General features: G+C 47.5%; 2 protein-coding genes, 1 long non-coding RNA gene and 1 other non-coding gene across 4 annotated transcripts in view; 2 read left to right on the top strand and 2 right to left on the bottom strand.

The window, feature by feature from the left end:
- Nucleotides 1-7,509, bottom strand: part of bckdha (branched chain keto acid dehydrogenase E1 subunit alpha) — an 18,402-nt gene extending 10,893 nt beyond the window's left edge. The window contains exons 1-4 of the mRNA XM_029773904.1: nucleotides 7,152-7,509; nucleotides 3,228-3,404; nucleotides 1,760-1,846; nucleotides 1,219-1,327 (exon numbers count right to left, since the gene is read on the bottom strand). Of these exons, the coding sequence (XP_029629764.1) occupies nucleotides 1,219-1,327; nucleotides 1,760-1,846; nucleotides 3,228-3,404; nucleotides 7,152-7,265 (487 nt within the window). The 5' untranslated portion in view covers nucleotides 7,266-7,509. The remainder of the gene's footprint in view (nucleotides 1-1,218; nucleotides 1,328-1,759; nucleotides 1,847-3,227; nucleotides 3,405-7,151) is intronic.
- On the top strand, nucleotides 1,874-3,457 carry LOC115206710 (uncharacterized). The gene is made up of 2 exons (XR_003880849.1): nucleotides 1,874-2,106; nucleotides 2,203-3,457. It is a non-coding gene; the product is annotated as an uncharacterized LOC115206710 (long non-coding RNA).
- On the top strand, nucleotides 7,461-19,578 carry exosc5 (exosome component 5). The gene is made up of 6 exons (XM_029773908.1): nucleotides 7,461-7,681; nucleotides 7,876-7,989; nucleotides 13,639-13,760; nucleotides 14,281-14,421; nucleotides 14,656-14,745; nucleotides 19,401-19,578. The coding sequence occupies exons 1-6, from the start codon at nucleotides 7,585-7,587 to the stop codon at nucleotides 19,494-19,496; spliced, it is 660 nt and encodes a 219-aa protein (XP_029629768.1). The 5' UTR covers nucleotides 7,461-7,584; the 3' UTR covers nucleotides 19,497-19,578.
- On the bottom strand, nucleotides 18,452-18,505 carry LOC115206888 (U7 small nuclear RNA). The gene has a single exon (XR_003880868.1). It is a non-coding gene; the product is annotated as a U7 small nuclear RNA (small nuclear RNA).

Raw genomic sequence — 19,578 nt, 5'->3', positions numbered from 1 at the left:
ACGGACTACAGAGCTACAAGTAGGGAACAGAGTTATAAACGGACTATAGAGCTACAAGTAGGGGACAGGGTTATAAACGGACTACAGAGCTACAAGTAGGGAACAGGGTTATAAACGGACTACAGAGCTACAAGTAGGGAACAGAGTTATAAACTGGACTATAGAGCTACAAGTAGGGAACAGAGTTATAAACGGACTACAGAGCTACAAGTAGGGAACAGAGTTATAAACTGACTACAGAGCTACAAGTAGGGAACACAGTTATAAACGGACTACAGAGCTACAAGTAGGGAACAGAGTTATAAACTGGCTATAGAGCTACAAGTAGGGAACAGAGTTATAAACGGACTACAGAGCTACAAGTAGGGAACAGAGTTATAAACGGACTACAGAGCTACAAGTAGGGAACAGAGTTATAAACGGACTACAGAGCTACAAGTAGGGGACAGAGTTATAAACTGGACTACAGAGCTACAAGTAGGGAACAGAGTTATAAACTGGCTATAGAGCTACAAGTAGGGAACAGAGTTATAAACGGACTATAGAGCTACAAGTAGGGAACAGGGTTATAAACTGGACTACAGAGCTACAAGTAGGGAACAGAGTTATAAACGGACTACAGAGCTACAAGTAGGGAACAGAGTTATAAACGGACTATAGAGCTACAAGTAGGGAACACAGTTATAAACGGACTATAGAGCTACAAGTAGGGAACAGAGTTATAAACGGACTATAGAGCTACAAGTAGGGAACAGGGTTATAAACTGGCTATAGAGCTACAAGTAGGGAACAGAGTTATAAAACGGACTATTACTAAACAAGTGAAATGTCTTACCTGTGACAGAGTCTACACACACTGTGCTCTAGTTACATGTAACCTACACGGACACCTACGGGTCCCCACGATTTCCCCACGCGGCATAGCCTGAAGCCACAGGGCTCTTCTGGCAGGCTCTTTTTCCCCACCGTGGAGGCATTGTGAACCATAAAATCGCGATTTTTGACCTACTTACATACAGCAGCTTTTTGTTTGTGTTGGTACGTTTTGTTATTTCTGAGAAAGTTGGCTCTTCTACACTAGGGGTGAATGGAAAGGGTGTTTGTTTTCCCTCGTTTTTGTGGGGATTGGTCGAGGGGAATTCCTTGTTACAACATGAATATCGACTCAGAAGATCCTTAAAACAGAGGTGAGATGTCAACAGGTCTTCCTGTCCTCACCTGCTTCCCTGTACTGGCCGAAGACCAAGTCTCTTGGGTCGAGAGCCGCTGCACTGCCGATGTGGGTTCCTTCCTCTCCATAGTTAGTCATGTAGAAGGATATACGACCCTACAACACACACACACACACACACACACACGTCATTAGAGTCCTGTCTAGAGACGTACCACCCTATTCCCTATGGGCCCTGGTTCAAGTACCGCCCTGTAGGGAATAGGGTGCCATAGGGCCCTGGTCCAAGTACTGCTCTGTGGGGAATAGGGTGCCATAGGGCCCTGGTCCAAGTACTGCTCTGTAGGGAATAGGGTGCCATAGGGCCCTGGTCCAAGTACTGCCCTGTAGGGAATAGGGTGCCATAGGGCCCTGGTCCAAGTACTGCCCTGTAGGGAATAGGGTGCCATAGGGCCCTGGTCCAAGTACTGCCCTGTAGGGAATAGGGTGCCATAGGGCCCTGGTCCAAGTACTGCCCTGTGGGGAATAGGGTGCCATTTGGTAGGCAGACCTCACGACGGACCCAGGTGGTAGCTCTCTCTCTCTCACCTGTCTCTGAGACTCATAGAGGATGCGGTCCATGGTGTTCAGAAGGGTCATCTTCTGGTAGAAGTTCAACACTTGTTCCTTGGAGAGCTGAGGAAGGAAGGGCAAACACAATCAGACAGGGAGGGCAGTCACAGAGATTCTAACGCTATTGGACAAGGTGCTGTATAATACTGTGGTAGAGATTCTAACTCTATTGGACAAGGTGCTGTATAATACTGTGGTAGAGATCCTAACTCTATTGGACAAGGTGCTGTATAATACTGTGGTAGAAATAGAGATCCTAACTCTATTGGACAAGGTGCTGTATAATACTGTGGTAGAAATAGAGATCCTAACTATTGGACAAGGTGCTGTATAATACTGTGGTAGAAATAGAGATTCTAACTCTATTGGACAAGGTGCTGTATAATACTGTGGTAGAGATCCTAACTCTATTGGACAAGGTGCTGTATAATACTGTGGTAGAAATAGAGATCCTAACTCTATTGGACAAGGTGCTGTATAATACTGTGGTAGAAATAGAGATCCTAACTATTGGACAAGGTGCTGTATAATACTGTGGTAGAAATAGAGATCCTAACTCTATTGGACAAGGTGCTGTATAATACTGTGGTAGAAATAGAGATCCTAACTATTGGACAAGGTGCTGTATAATACTGTGGTAGAAATAGAGATCCTAACTCTATTGGACAAGGTGCTGTATAATACTGTGGTAGAAATAGAGATCCTAACTATTGGACAAGGTGCTGTATAATACTGTGGTAGAAATAGAGATCCTAACTCTATTGGACAAGGTGCTGTATAATACTGTGGTAGAAATAGAGATCCTAACTATTGGACAAGGTGCTGTATAATACTGTGGTAGAAATAGAGATCCTAACTATTGGACAAGGTGCTGTATAATACTGTGGTAGAAATAGAGATCCTAACTCTATTGGACAAGGTGCTGTATAATACTGTGGTAGAAATAGAGATCCTAACTCTATTGGACAAGGTGCTGTATAATACTGTGGTAGAAATAGAGATCCTAACTCTATTGGACAAGGTGCTGTATAATACTGTGGTAGAAATAGAGATCCTAACTCTATTGGACAAGGTGCTGTATAATACTGTGGTAGAAATAGAGATCCTAACTCTATTGGACAAGGTGCTGTATAATACTGTGGTAGAAATAGAGATCCTAACTATTGGACAAGGTGCTGTATAATACTGTGGTAGAAATAGAGATCCTAACTATTGGACAAGGTGCTGTATAATACTGTGGTAGAAATAGAGATCCTAACTATTGGACAAGGTGCTGTATAATACTGTGGTAGAGATAGATTCTCTGGGCCCTTGGACAAGGTGCTGTAAACTGTGTACACCTTGGGTATTATGTTGTATACTGTATTGCCACCTGCAGTGGTAGCCTACGGGTCCTCTGAGTAATGACCTGTGAGGTATGAACTAGTAAAGTGTGTACTGTTACCTGTGGGTCCTCTGAGGGGTTAATGATCTTTCCGGCCCGGTCCATAACCCTGTAGACGGGGATCCCAGAGATCACGTTAGGTTGGATGAACTCCAGGTGATCAATAAACTCTGCTGATGCTCCCGGGAACTGGGGCTTCTCCTCTGAGGAGTCAAACGGCTGCTGCCTGAGAGCTCCCTGAGAGAGAGAGAAAGAGACGGGGGGGAGAGAGACAGAGAGAGAGAGAGACAGAAAGAGAGAGAGACGGAAAGAGAGACGGAAAGAGACAGAGAGACAGAGAGACACAGAGGGAAGGAAGGAAGGAAGGAAGGAAGGAAGGAATGAAGGAAGGAAGGGAGTGAGAAAACCCAGATGTCAGAAACACAAATATACTGCTCAAAAAAATAAAGGGAACACTAAAATAACACATCCTAGATCTGAATGAATGAAATAATCTTATTAAATACTTTTTTCTTTACATAGTTGAATGTGCTGACAACAAAAATCACACAAAAATAATCAATGGAAATCCAATTTATCAACCCATGGAGGTCTGGATTTGGAGTCACACTCAAAATTAAAGTGGAAAACCACACTACAGGCTGATCCAACTTTGATGTAATGTCCTTAAAACAAGTCAAAATGAAGCTCAGTAGTGTGTCTGGCCTCCACGTGCCTGTATGACCTCCCTACAACGCCTGGGCATGCTCCTGATGAGGTGGCGGATGGTCTCCTGAGGGATCTCCTCCCAGACCTGGACTAAAGCATCCGCCAACTCCTGGACAGTCTGTGGTGCAACGTGGCGTTGGTGGATGGAGCGAGACATGATGTCCCAGATGTGCTCAATTGGATTCAGGTCTGGGAACCGGCGGGCCAGTCCATAGCATCAATGCCTTCCTCTTTCAGGAACTGCTGACACACTCCAGCCACATGAGGTCTAGCATTGTCTTACATTAGGAAGAACCCAGGGCCAACCGCACCAGCATATGGTCTCACAAGGGGTCTGAGGATCTCATCTCGGTACCTAATGGCAGTCAGGCTACCTCTGGCGAGCACATGGAGGGCTGTGCGGCCCCCCAAAGAAATGCCACCCCACACCATGACTGACCCACCGCCAAACCGGTCATGCTGGAGGATGTTGCAGGCAGCAGAACGTTCTCCACGGCGTCTCCAGACTCTGTCACGTCTGTCACGTGCTCAGTGTGAACCTGCTTTCATCTGTGAAGAGCACACCAATCTTGGTGTTCTCTGGCAAATGCCAAACGTCCTGCACGGTGTTGGGCTGTAAGCACAACCCCCACCTGTGGACGTCGGGCCCTCATACCACCCTCATGGAGTCTGTTTCTGACCGTTTGAGCAGACACATGCACATTTGTGGCCTGCTGGAGGTCATTTTGCAGGGCTCTGGCAATGCTCCTCCTGCTCCTCCTTGCACAAAGGCGGAGGTAGCGGTCCTGCTGCTGGGTTGTTGCCCTCCTACGGCCTCCTCCACGTCTCCTGATGTACTGGCCTGTCTCCTGGTAGCGCCTCCATGCTCTGGACACTACGCTGACAGACACAGCAAACCTTCTTGCCACAGCTCGCATTGATGTGCCATCCTGGATGAGCTGCACTACCTGAGCCACTTGTGTGGGTTGTAGACTCCGTCTCATGCTACCACTAGAGTGAAAGCACCGCCAGCATTCAAAAGTGACCAAAACATCAGCCAGGAAGCATAGGAACTGAGAAGTGGTCTGTGGTCCCCACCTGCAGAACCACTCCTTTATTGGGGGTGTCTTGCCTTATTGCCTATAATTTCCACCTGTTGTCTATTCCATTTGCACAACAGCATGTGAAATTTATTGTCAATCAGTGTTGCTTCCTAAGTGGACAGTTTGATTTCACAGAAGTGTGATTGACTTGGAGTTACATTGTGTTGTTTTAGTGTTCCCTTTATTTTTTTGAGCAGTATATAAATTCACATTGAACAACACCATAATTGAACACAGTAGAAATGCCTTATACCTTGGTCTGACTATATCTGCATGGGCAAACTTTAATATGGCAGTGAATGTACTCAAAGAAAAAGCCCGCAGAGCATTGTATGCAATAAAAATGAATTGGCTGATTTTCTCTACTCTGTTCAGAGATACGAAGCAGAGACAGATCCTTACAGATCCGTAGTAGTAATGATGGTAGTACTGGTGGTAGTAGTAATGATGGTAGTACTGGTGGTAGTAGTAATGATGGTAGTAATGTTGATGGTATCTGTAGTACTGATGGTAGTAATGATGGTAGTAGTAGTAATGCTGATGGTATTTGTAGTGATGGTATCTGTAGTAATGATGGTAGTAGTAGTAATGTTGATGGTATCTGTAGTACTGATGGTAGTAATGATGGTGGTAGTAGTAGTAATGTTGATGGTATCTGTAGTACTGATGGTAGTAATGATGGTAGTACTGGTGGTAGTAGTAATGATGGTAGTAATGTTGATGGTATCTGTAGTACTGATGGTAGTAATGATGGTAGTAGTAGTAATGTTGATGGTATCTGTAGTACTGATGGTAGTATCTGTAGTACTGATGTAATGGTCAGGGTGACAGTTACATATAGTTTCATTTTCTATGTTAAGCTTTTTATATGTATTATATTTAATCTATTGACTTACCATTTTATTGATATTATTTATTGATTTTAATTATTATTTACTACCATTTTGTATTATTATTCTTCATTATTTTATTACAATCTATATTGTATACATTGTTGCTTTGGCAATGTAAAAATAAGTACCTTTATTTAACTAGGCAAGCTACGAACAAATTCCTATTTACAATGACGGCCTACACCGGCCAAACCCTAACCAGGACGACGCTGGGCCAATTTTTGCGCCGCCCTATGGGACTCCCAATCACGGCCAGTTGTGATACAGCCTGGAATCGAACCAGGGTTTGTAGAGACGCCTCTAGCACTGAGATGCAGTGCCTTAGACTGCTGCGCCACTCGGGAGCCTTGACAAGCATTGATGCCAATAAAGCCTCTTGAATTTCAGAGAGAGGTGTTTAATGACCTAGTCACTCACACACACACACACACACACACACAGTCTGACGGGTCACTTAGGAAGGGTTTAGTGACGCAGTTAGCAGGCACTGTTTACTACAGTAATCACAAACCGCAGCTACACACACAACACAGTCTACCCGGAGCTTCTTCTGTTTTTAAACTGGCTGACCTTCCAGCTGTTCCTAGAGGTCATGTGTTTGCTTTGTGAAGGTTTGAAAATCAGACCACCGCTCTACACAGCTAGCAACATTAGACAGGTCAAATTGAAGGCTCTCACTTTATCTTGTGAAACATTGGTGTATGATCATGATCATCACTCAAAAAGTATTGATAGTTACGCAGAAGTTCGACTTTTGCGTCGATCACAAGTGACGTCTGCAGTTCTCCACTCCCCACAATCGACCAATCAGGATGCAGGGAAATGAAGCGTTACTATTTAGCAGTGATCTACTACTGATATCTACCTGTATGTAATATCAAAACACATATCAAAGCTCTACTACTGATATCTACCTGTATGTAATATCAAAGTAACTAACGTTAGATAACTCATTCATAATGAAGGCAAGGTTTCCAGACTAGCAAGTTAATCATACATTAGCATGTTAGCTAACTACTTGTTCCATTGGGTGCTAAACAAACGTGTTACCAAGTTGGCTAGTTTACTTACTAGTTATGTAGAGTAATGAAAACATGCAAAACAACAATGTTATTTAAAATGTACATTTGGATGGATGTGCATTGAATATATTCAATGAATTCATGTGCGCTAAATGACGTTTAGCTTGCTAGCCATACTAGCCACAAGTAACGTTAGCTAACTTGTGAACTGTCAAGCAACAATTCCTCACCTTAACTAACGGGTTAGCTATTATATAAAACAATGTGTTATTAACTCACATTGACTCTGAACGCCCTCTGCTGAATGAGCTTTGCTGCTCTGAATCCAGTCGTTTGACGGATGACATGAGAACAGATCCCAGACATTTTGTTAACAGCGCTTAGCGTTGCCATCTTCTGCTCTGTTTAGCTAGTTAGCTACCTCGGCTAGCTGCAGATTACAGTAGCTAGCAGCGCGTTTAAACCAATAATCACTTCCCCTCAAGTCTAGTAGATCTGAAATTATTGTGTTGGTCTCAGCAGCTCCATTGAAACCGCTAATCTGGGTTAAGGTTTTTATTGCTTACACCTAACAATTTATTTTAGATCTGCGATACAGACAAAACAGGGGTTAACTGGGATTAATGTCGTCATCACTGAGCGCCCAAAATAACAGAAAAATAAGCGACGTCAAATCCCCGCGACAGTCTTCTGGTTTTCTCTTGGCATCGTGATGGATGTGTGTGGATCTTCGAGTCCTACTTTGAGGGAGTTTGGCTGCGAACAGAATTTACTATCACGACCTGATGGATCGTCGTCCTTCGTCCAAGGTATGTTAGCAGTATATCAGAACAAGATATCGTTGAAAGGAAATGTATCGAACTATACCGTTGCTGCTCCCCCCATTGACCAACAAGACAGAAGTGACCTAACTATACTCATCCAAGCTGTGCTGCGTTACATCGCTTTGTCTCAGATATGGATTATGTTAATGTTAGTTTAATTGGGTCTGTCTTTCCTGCAGGAGACACCAGTGTGTTAGCTGGAGTGTATGGCCCGGCCGAGGTGAAGGTCAGTAAGGAGATCTATGACAGAGCTACCCTGGAGGTGGTGATGCAGCCCAAAGTGGGACTACCAAGTGAGTAAGGAATCTTCTTATTTGGGATTAGGTTGGCAGATAGCAACTTTTAAGGTGCTTACACCGCCACCTACTGTACTGGAGTGTGAGGCCAGTCACGGTCTACCTACATTAAATGATCTGCATTAGTCCTGTTCCTCTAAGAAAGTGAAATAGAGCCCTGGACACCACTTGCCTTTCCTCCCCCCACTACACCACCCAAACCCCCTCTAGAGCCCTAGACACCACTTCCCTTTCCTCCCCCACTACACCACCCAAACCCCCTCTAGCCTCTCTAACCCTCTAGAGCCCTAGACACCACTTCCCTTCCCTCCCCCCACTACACCACCCAAACCCCCTCTAGCCTCTCTAACCCTCTAGAGCCCTAGACACCACTTCCCTTTCCTCCCCCCACTACACCACCCAAACCCCCTCTAGAGCCCTAGACACCACTTCCCTTTCCTCCCCCACTACACAACCCAAACCCCCTCTAGAGCCCTGGACACCACTTCCCTTTCCTCCCCCCACTACACCACCCAAACCCCCTCTAGAGCCCTAAACACCACTTCCCTTTCCTCCCCCACTACACCACCCAAACCCCCTCTAGCCTCTCTAACCCTCTAGAGCCCTAGACACCACTTCCCTTTCCTCCCCCCACTACACCACCCAAACCCCCTCTAGCCTCTCTAACCCTCTAGAGCCCTAGACACCACTTTCCTCCCACCACTACACCACCCAAACCCCCTCTAGAGCCCTAAACACCACTTCCCTTTCCTCCCCCACTACATCACCCAAACCCCCTCTAGCCTCTCTAACCCTCTAGAGCCCTAGACACCACTTTCCTCCCACCACTACACCACCCAAACCCCCTCTAGAGCCCTAAACACCACTTCCCTTTCCTCCCCCCACTACACCACCCAAACCCCCTCTAACCTCTCTAACCCTCTAGAGCCCTAGACACCACTTCCCTTTCCTCCCCCACTACACCACCCAAACCCCCTCTAGCCTCTCTAACCCTCTAGAGCCCTAGACACCACTTCCCTTTCCTCCCCCCACTACACCACCCAAACCCCCTCTAGAGCCCTAAACACCACTTCCCTTTCCTCCCCCACTACACCACCCAAACCCCCTCTAGCCTCTCTAACCCTCTAGAGCCCTAGACACCACTTCCCTTTCCTCCCCCCACTACACCACCCAAACCCCCTCTAGCCTCTCTAACCCTCTAGAGCCCTAGACACCACTTTCCTCCCACCACTACACCACCCAAACCCCCTCTAGAGCCCTAAACACCACTTCCCTTTCCTCCCCACTACACCACCCAAACCCCCTCTAGCCTCTCTAACCCTCTAGAGCCCTAGACACCACTTCCCTTTCCTCCCACCACTACACCACCCAAACCCCCTCTAGAGCCCTAAACACCACTTCCCTTTCCTCCCCACTACACCACCCAAACCCCCTCTAACCTCTCTAATCCTCTAGAGCCCTGGACACCACTTCCCTTTCCTCCCCCCACTACACCACTCAAACCCCCTCTAGCCTCTCTAATCCTCTAGAGCCCTAGACACCACTTCCCTTTCCTCCCCCCACTACACCACTCAAACCCCCTCTAGCCTCTCTAATCCTCTAGAGCCCTAGACACCACTTCCCTTTCCTCCCCCCACTACACCACCCAAACCCCCTCTAGAGCCCTAAACACCACTTCCCTTTCCTCCCCCACTACACCACCCAAACCCCCTCTAGCCTCTCTAATCCTCTAGAGCCCTGGACACCACTTCCCTTTCCTCCCCCCACTACACCACTCAAACCCCCTCTAGCCTCTCTAATCCTCTAGAGCCCTAGACACCACTTCCCTTTCCTCCCCCCACTACACCACCCAAACCCCCTCTAGAGCCCTAAACACCACTTCCCTTTCCTCCCCCACTACACCACCCAAACCCCCTCTAGCCTCTCTAACCCTCTAGAGCCCTAGACACCACTTCCCTTTCCTCCCACCACTACACCACCCAAACCCCCTCTAGAGCCCTAGACACCACTTCCCTTTTCTCCCCCACTACACCACCCAAACCCCCTCTAGCCTCTCTAACCCTCTAGAGCCCTAGACACCATTTCCCTTTCCTCCCCCCACTACACCACCCAAACCCCCTCTAGCCTCTCTAAACCTCTAGAGCCCTAGACACCACTTCCCTTTCCTCCCCCCACTACACCACCCAAACCCCCTCTAGAGCCCTGGACACAACTTCCCTTTCCTCCCCCCACTACACCACCCAAACCCCCTCTAGAGCCCTAAACACCACTTCCCTTTCCTCCCCCACTACACCACCCAAACCCCCTCTAGCCTCTCTAACCCTCTAGAGCCCTAGACACCACTTCCCTTTCCTCCCCCCACTACACCACCCAAACCCCCTCTAGCCTCTCTAACCCTCTAGAGCCCTGAGCACCACTTCCCTATCCTCCCCCCACTACACCACCCAAACCCCCTCTAGCCTCTCTAACCCTCTAGAGCCCTAGACACCACTTTCCTCCCACCACTACACCACCCAAACCCCCTCAAGAGCCCTAAACACCACTTCCCTTTCTTCCCCCACTACACCACCCAAACCCCCTCTAGCCTCTCTAACCCTCTAGAGCCCTAGACACCACTTCCCTTTCCTCCCCCCACTACACCACCCAAACCCCCTCTAGCCTCTCTAACCCTCTAGAGCCCTAGACACCACTTCCCTATCCTCCCCCACTACACCACCCAAACCCCCTCTAGCCTCTCTAACCCTCTAGAGCCCTAGACACCACTTCCCTTTCCTCCCCCCACTACACCACCCAAACCCCCTCTAGCCTCTCTAACCCTCTAGAGCCCTAGACACCACTTTCCTCCCACCACTACACCACCCAAACCCCCTCTAGAGCCCTAAACACCACTTCCCTTTCCTCCCCACTACACCACCCAAACCCCCTCTAGCCTCTCTAACCCTCTAGAGCCCTAGACACCACTTCCCTTTCCTCCCACCACTACACCACCCAAACCCCCTCTAGAGCCCTAGACACCACTTCCCTTTTCTCCCCCCACTACACCACCCAAACCCCCTCTAGCCTCTCTAACCCTCTGGAGCCCTAGACACCACTTCCCTTTCCTCCCCCCACTACACCACCCAAACCCCCTCTAGCCTCTCTAACCCTCTAGAGCCCTAGACACCACTTTCCTCCCACCACTACACCACCCAAACCCCCTCTAGAGCCCTAAACACCACTTCCCTTTCCTCCCCCACTACACCACCCAAACCCCCTCTAGTCTTTCTAACCCTCTAGAGCCCTAGACACCACTTTCCTCCCACCACTACACCACCCAAACCCCCTCTAGAGCCCTAAACACCACTTCCCTTTCCTCCCCCCACTACACCACTCAAACCCCCTCTAGCCTCTCTAACCCTCTAGAGCCCTAGACACCACTTCCCTTTCCTCCCACCACTACACCACCCAAACCCCCTCTAGCCTCTCTAACCCTCTAGAGCCCTAGACACCACTTCCCTTTCCTCCCCCACTACACCACCCAAACCCCCTCTAGAGCCCTAGACACCACTTCCCTTTCCTCCCCCCACTACACCACCCAAACCACCTCTAGCCTCTCTAACCCTCTAGAGCCCTAGACACCACTTTCCTCCCCCCACTCCACCACCCAAACCCCCTCTAGAGCCCTGGACACCACTTCCCTTTCCTCCCACCACTACACCACCCAAACCCCCTCTAGAGCCCTAAACACCACTTCCCTTTCCTCCCCCACTACACCACCCAAACCCCCTCTAGCCTCTCTAACCCTCTAGAGCCCTAGACACCACTTCCCTTTCCTCCCCCCACTACACCACCCAAACCCCCTCTAGCCTCTCTAACCCTCTAGAGCCCTAGACACCACTTCCCTTTCCTCCCCCCACTACACCACCCAAACCCCCTCTAGAGCCCTAAACACCACTTCCCTTTCCTCCCCCACTACACCACCCAAACCCCCTCTAGCCTCTCTAACCCTCTAGAGCCCTAGACACCACTTCCCTTTCCTCCCCCCACTACACCACCCAAACCCCCTCTAGCCTCTCTAACCCTCTAGAGCCCTAGACACCACTTTCCTCCCACCACTACACCACCCAAACCCCCTCTAGAGCCCTAAACACCACTTCCCTTTCCTCCCCCACTACACCACCCAAACCCCCTCTAGCCTCTCTAACCCTCTAGAGCCCTAGACACCACTTTCCTCCCACCACTACACCACCCAAACCCCCTCTAGAGCCCTAAACACCACTTCCCTTTCCTCCCCCACTACACCACCCAAACCCCCTCTAGCCTCTCTAACCCTCTAGAGCCCTAGACACCAATCCCTTTCCTCCCCCACTACACCACCCAAACCCCCTCTAGCCTCTCTAACCCTCTAGAGCCCTAAACACCACTTCCCTTTCCTCCCCCACTACACCACCCAAACCCCCTCTAGAGCCCTAGACACCACTTCCCTTTCCTCCCCCACTACACCACCCAAACCCCCTCTAGCCTCTCTAACCCTCTAGAGCCCTAGACACCAATTCCCTTTCCTCCCCCACTACACCACCCAAACCCCCTCTAGCCTCTCTAACCCTCTAGAGCCCTAAACACCACTTCCCTTTCCTCCCCCACTACACCACCCAAACCCCCTCTAGAGCCCTAGACACCACTTCCCTTTCCTCCCACCACTACACCACCTAAACCCCCTCTAGCCTCTCTAACCCTCTAGAGCCCTGGACACCACTTCCCTTTCCTCCCCCCACTACACCCCCCAAACCCCCTCTAGAGCCCTAGACACCACTTCCCTTTCCTCCCCCCACTACACCACCCAAACCCCCTCTAGAGCCCTAAACACCACTTCCCTTTCCTCCCCCACTACACCACCCAAACCCCCTCTAGCCTCTCTAACCCTCTAGAGCCCTAGACACCACTTCCCTTCCCTCCCCCCACTACACCACCCAAACCCCCTCTAGAGCCCTAGACACCACTTCCCTTTCCTCCCCCCACTACACCCCCCAAACCCCCTCTAGAGCCCTAGACACCACTTCCCTTTCCTCCCCCCACTACACCCCCCAAACCCCCTCTAGAGCCCTAGACACCACTTCCCTTTCCTCCCCCCACTACACCCCCCAAACCCCCTCTAGAGCCCTAAACACCACTTCCCTTCCCTCCCCCCACTACACCACCCAAACACCAACCCAGTCCAGCCTCTCTAACCCTTTTATATAATCTCTCCTCATCTATGTCATACAGTTCACAAAATATCAACACATGGTCTACCGTTTCCTCCATTAAACACTCGTCACACAGACCTGTTTCCTGACGTGACATTCCAACCTGTGGCCAAACTGTAGTCTACCCTACACAACTTCCTCTCTCCTACATCCCATACTCCCCACCTCTTCCTTTACTGACCGATGCACGCGATACAATCACCTCCCCTTACTACTAGCATCCCACTCCCTTTTTGAGTGACGAATCAAATATTTAAGAGATAATGGCAGAGAAGCTGGTGTTTTGGAGGGTAAATGGAACTGGTGTTGTTAGGCCCGAGAAGAAGTCACTTATTATAGTACACCTAAAGGACATACACGGTACACTTCCACAGAACACCACAAGATGGCAGTGTCGGACCTCATTTTCATTCTTCCTCAGGTGTCAGAGAGCGAGCCAGAGAACAGTGTGTGAGGGAAACATGCGAAGCATCTCTTCTCTCCACGCTTCATCCACGCTCCTCCCTCACTCTCGTCCTCCAAGTGGTCCATGATGACGGTTCAGTATCCTTTAGTGAAATATCATACCTGTCTGTGTGGAGTGTGTGTGGAGTGTGTGTGGAGTGTGTGTGGAGTGTGTGTTGAGTGTTAGCCTACCAGTCCCATTGCAGTGGTTTCCCTTTTCTCTAAGGACTGAGCTTTTCCCTCATGTTGCACTAAGACTGCAGTCAGGTGTTTTATTCAGCCTGTGAAGTGGGCTTCCTCAGTCCCCTCACACACAACATCCTGGGACACCTTGCACTCCCTGAATTCACACTCATTCAGAGACCCAAAATAAAAACCAAAATAAGCTACGTCAAATCCCCAGCGACAGTCTTCTAGTTTTGTCTTTGCACGATGGATGTGTGTGGATCTTGGAGTCCTACTTTGAGGGAGTTTGGTTGCGAACAGAATTCATTCAGAGACCGTAGACTTCAGGTCTGTGGAGAAGGTACAGAGGACGGGACAGTAGATGCCGTCTTATTATTATTATTATTGTTATTATGTGTGTCGGTAGTGTTGTTCCTTACCCCCCCACCCACAGCTGTTGTCCTGCTTTCTGAACTCAGCTTGTATGGCCCTGATGGACGCAGGCCTGCCTATGAGCTGTCTGTTCGCTGGGGTCACCTGTGCCATCGATACAGATGGCCAGGTTATTACCGACCCCAACGCAGAACAGGAGAAGGTAGATGATTGTTCTAGCAGAAAAGCATGGCTATTAACACAGGACGACTCAGTTTTAAATTCAAATTAGCTTTTTGCTTTTGACATTACATGAATTTCCTTTTATTCCACATTCTAGAAAATTGCTTTTCTATTCATATCTTTCTATGTGTCACGTACTAAGAACTGCAGCACATTGGGTAAGTAGTACGCCCTAATTGGGCCTGAACCTACTGGGTTGTGTTTCCTCTCTCAGGAAAGTCGTGCTTTGATGACCTTCGCTATTGACAGTACCGAGCGCAGAGTGATGATGTCATCCACCAGAGGATCTTTTACAGTTCATGAGGTCAGTAAATATCCACCTCTTAAATCACACGTTTCTTTTCAGTGGTGTTTGGAAGAATGGTATCATTTTATTAATCACCGAAGCACCAGCAGTGTTGTTAACTGCTCTAAACGAACTGACTTTGCCTAAAGCCGGCAGGTAGCCTAGCCGTTAGAGCGTTGGGCCAGTAACCAGCAGGTAGCCTAGCCATTAGAGCATTGGGCCAGTAACCAGCAGGTAGCCTAGCCATTAGAGCATTGGGCCAGTAACCAGCAGGTAGCCTAGCCATTAGAGCATTGGGCCAGTAACCAGCAGGTAGCCTAGCCATTAGAGCATTGGGCCAGTAACCAGCAGGTAGCCTAGCCATTAGAGCATTGGGCCAGTAACCAGCAGGTAGCCTAGCCATTAGAGCATTGGGCCAGTAACCAGCAGGTAGCCTAGCCATTAGAGCATTGGGCCAGTAACCAGCAGGTAGCCTAGCCGTTAGAGCATTGGGCCAGTAACCAGCAGGTAGCCTAGCCGTTAGAGCATTGGGCCAGTAACCAGCAGGTAGCCTAGCCATTAGAGCATTGGGCCAGTAACCAGCAGGTAGCCTAGCCATTAGAGCATTGGGCCAGTAACCAGCAGGTAGCCTAGCCGTTAGAGCATTGGGCCAGTAACCAGCAGGTAGCCTAGCCATTAGAGCATTGGGCCAGTAACCAGCAGGTAGCCTAGCCGTTAGAGCATTGGGCCAGTAACCAGCAGGTAGCCTAGCCGTTAGAGCATTGGGCCAGTAACCAGCAGGTAGCCTAGCCGTTAGAGCATTGGGCCAGTAACCAGCAGGTAGCCTAGCCGTTAGAGCATTGGGCCAGTAACCAGCAGGTAGCCTAGCCGTTAGAGCATTGGGCCAGTAACCAGCAGGTAGCCTAGCCATTAGAGCATTGGGCCAGTAACCAGCAGGTAGCCTAGCCATTAGAGCATTGGGCCAGTAACCAGCAGGTAGCCTAGCCATTAGAGCATTGGGCCAGTAACCAGCAGGTAGCCTAGCCATTAGAGCATTGGGCCAGTAACCAGCAGGTAGCCTAGCCATTAGAGCATTGGGCCAGTAACCAGCAGGTAGCCTAGCCATTAGAGCATTGGGCCAGTAACCAGCAGGTAGCCTAGCCATTAGAGCATTGGGCCAGTAACCAGCAGGTAGCCTAGCCATTAGAGCATTGGGCCAGTAACCAGCAGGTAGCCTAGTGGATAGAGCGTTGGGCCAGTAACCAGCAGGTAGCCTAGCCATTAGAGCGTTGGGCCAGTAACCGAAAGGTCGCTAGTTCGAATCCCCGAGCTGAAAAATATGTCTATGCCATAGCACTTAACCCTAATTGCTCCAGGGTCGTGGTTGATGGTGGTTGATAAGGGTTAATGGTGGTTGATAAGGGTTAATGGTGGTTGATAAGGGTTGATGGTGGTTGATAAGGGTTGATGGTGGTTGATAAGGGTTAATAGTTAACTGCTATTAATGGTTATCCGCTACAAGACCATGGTGCTTGCCTACGGAGCTGTGAGGGGAACGGCACCTCCATACCTTCAGGCTCTGATCAGGCCCTACACCCAAACAAGGGCACTGCGTTCATCCACCTCTGGCCTGCTGGCCCCCCTACCTCTGAGGAAGCACGGTTCCCGCTCAGCCCAGTCAAAACTGTTCGCTGCTCTGGCACCCCAATGGTGGAACAAGCTCCCTCACGACGCCAGGACAGCGGAGTCAATCACCACCTTCCGGAGACACCTGAAACCCCACCTCTTTAAGGAATACCTGGGATAGGATAAAGTAATCCTTCTACCCCCCCCCCCCCAAAAGATTTAGATGCACTATTGTAAAGTGGTTGTTCCACTGGATATCATAAGGTGAATGCACCAATTTGTAAGTCGCTCTGGATAAGAGCGTCTGCTAAATGACTTAAATGTAAAATAGTGGCTGATAGTGGTCGATTGTTGGATGCTAGTGGTCGATAATGGCTGATAGTGGTCGATAATGGCTGATAGTGGTCGATAATGGCTGATAGTGGTCGATAGTGGCTGATAGTGGTCGATAGTGGCTGATAGTGGTCGATAGTGGCTGATAGTGGTCGATAGTGGCTGATAGTGGTCGATAGTGGCTGATAGTGGTCGATAGTGGCTGATAGTTGTCGATAGTGGTCGATAGTGGCTGATAGTGGCTGATAGTGGTCGATAGTGGTTGATAGTGGCTGATAGTGGTCGATAGTGGCTGATAGTGGTCGATAGTGGCTGATAGTGGTCGATAGTGGCTGATAGTGGTCGATAATGGCTGATAGTGGTCGATAGTGGCTGATAGTGGTCGATAGTGGCTGATAGTGGTCGATAGTGGCTAATAGGAGTTGATAGTGGTTGATAATGGCTGATAGTGGTTGATAATGGCTGATAGTGGCTGATAATGGCTGACCCTGGCTGTGACCCCACTCTCCGATGGTGTCTCAGGGAGAGGGGGGGGTATAAAAATATATTTTTAAAGCATTTCCAATTCACACGTGTTTTTAATACATACTTGTACATGTGTGAAATAGGACAACTATATAAATAACTATAATCACCCGCTTAATTAATAATACATTAATTAGCCTATGGTGATGTCACATATTTTATTTATTTATTTATTTCACCTTTATTTAAACCAGGTAGGCAAGTTGAGAACAAGTTCTCATTTACAATTGCGACCTGGCCAAGATAAAGCAAAGCAGTTCGACAACATACAAAAACACAGAGTTACACATGGAGTAAAACAACATACAATCAATGATGCAGTAGAAAAAAATAAGACTATATACAATGTGAGCAAATGATGTGAGATAAGGGAGGTAAAGGCAAAAAAAATGCCATGGTGGCAAAGTAAATAAAGTATGGCAAGAAAAACACTGGAATGGTAGATTTGTAGTTTGAAGAAAGTTAAAAGTTAAAATATAAATAATATGGTGCAAAGGAGCAAAATAAATAAAATAAATAAATACAGTAGGGGAAAAGGTAGTAGTTTGGGCTCAATTAAAGATGGGCTATGTACAGGTGCAGAGATCTGTGAGCTGCTCTGACAGCTGGTGCTTAAAGCTAGTGAGGGAGATAAGTGTTTCCAGTTTTAGAGATTTTTGTAGTTCGTTCCAGTCATTGGCAGCTGAGAACTGGAAGGAGAGACGACCAAAGGAGGAGTTGGCTTTAGGGGTGACCAGAGAGATATACCTGCTGGAGCGCGTGCTACAGGTGGGTGCTGCTATGGTGACCAGTGAGCGGAGATAAGGGGGGACTTTACCTAGCAGGGTCTTGTAGATGACCTGGAGCCAATGTGTTTGGCGACGATTATGAAGTGAAGAATTAAACATAGAATTAAACATTTCAATTAATGCTATTGATCAAATCAAAGTTTAGTCATCACCTCCTGTATGAAATGCATCCTGTAGTATACTATGCTCTAAATACTGTAGTATTTATATACTATAGTATTCACTGGAATGTTTTTTGTGGAAGTATACTGTAGTATGTTTTTACGGACATGACTAGTATACTGTAGTATTTACTGTAGTATTTAAAAAAAAAAGATTTAACATTTATGGACATGACTAGTATACTGTAGTATTTACTGTATTTTTTTAAAATTAATATTTAACATTTATGGACATGACTAGTATAGTGTATATAATTACTGTAGTGTTTTGTAGTATTTACTATAGTGTTTTATCATCTTTGACATAGAAGTTGGGGCTTTCTCCTTGAGGAAACCTACTGGAGAAATACTAAAGAGCAGATTTTCCATAACCTGTAGGCAGGTAGGACTGGACCCCGAACGAAAAGTTCAGAGTTTCTGCTCTTTATCTATAACCTGTAGGGAACACAATATACGGTCTGTACTTGGCATGTAGGTTTATCACTCATGGTTGGTACACACAGGGATATGGAAATGGGTGGAGTATATGCTAACTATATACTGTAGTAAAAACTAGTATATACTATACTAATTACTGTAGTAAAAACTAGTATATACTAAATACTGTAGTAAAAACTAGTATATACTAAATACTGTAGTAAAAACTAGTATATACTATACTAATTACTGTAGTATTTTTGCAGACAATACTGTTTTTTTGGGGGGGTATAATACTTTATTTAATATTCTATAGTATACTACACACGATTGAGGGATACTACAAAGTGTATTAGAATTATTCAGTATACTACAACATTCTAAAGTAAGCACTACGTTATCAAAGGGTACTATAGTGTGGAGTATAGTATACTACGCAATTCTATAGTAAGAAATACACGGTCGAGGGATACTAGTGTATAGCATTCTACAGTATACTACACAATTAGATAGTAAGCGCTACACGGTCGAGGGACATTACAGTGTGCAGTATGGCATTCTACAGTTTACTACAGAATACTATAATATCCTGTAGTAAACTAGTATTTATTTTTATGTGGGCTACACAGTTTTTCAGCAGGTATAAACAGGGCAGTGGAATGCTGGAGCTCCCTTAAAAGTGTACTACAAATATCAATAGCCAATGACTGTACCCCTGTACCCCAATGACTGTACCCCTGTCTTTGTCCCCAATGACTGTTCCCCTGTCTTTGTCCCCAATGACTGTACCCCTGTACCCCTGTCTTTGTCCCCAATGACTGTACCCCTGTCTTTGTCCCCACAGCTGCAGCAGTGCATAGCTGTCAGTCAGAAAGCATCAGACAAGATTTTCCAGTTCTACAGAGATTCTGTCAGACGAAGATATTCCAAGACGCTCTGATTATCGAGGATTCTGCTTCTGTCTTCCATATTTTTTTTTTGCATCTTTTGTTTTAAAAAATAAATAAAATTTACAGACCAAA

The sequence above is a fragment of the Salmo trutta genome, chromosome 13, assembly GCF_901001165.1.
Source record: "Salmo trutta chromosome 13, fSalTru1.1, whole genome shotgun sequence".
Taxonomy (NCBI): Eukaryota; Metazoa; Chordata; class Actinopteri; order Salmoniformes; family Salmonidae; genus Salmo; species Salmo trutta.
Note: the sequence above shows the minus strand (reverse complement) of the source record. Positions and strands in the feature narration are given on the sequence as shown.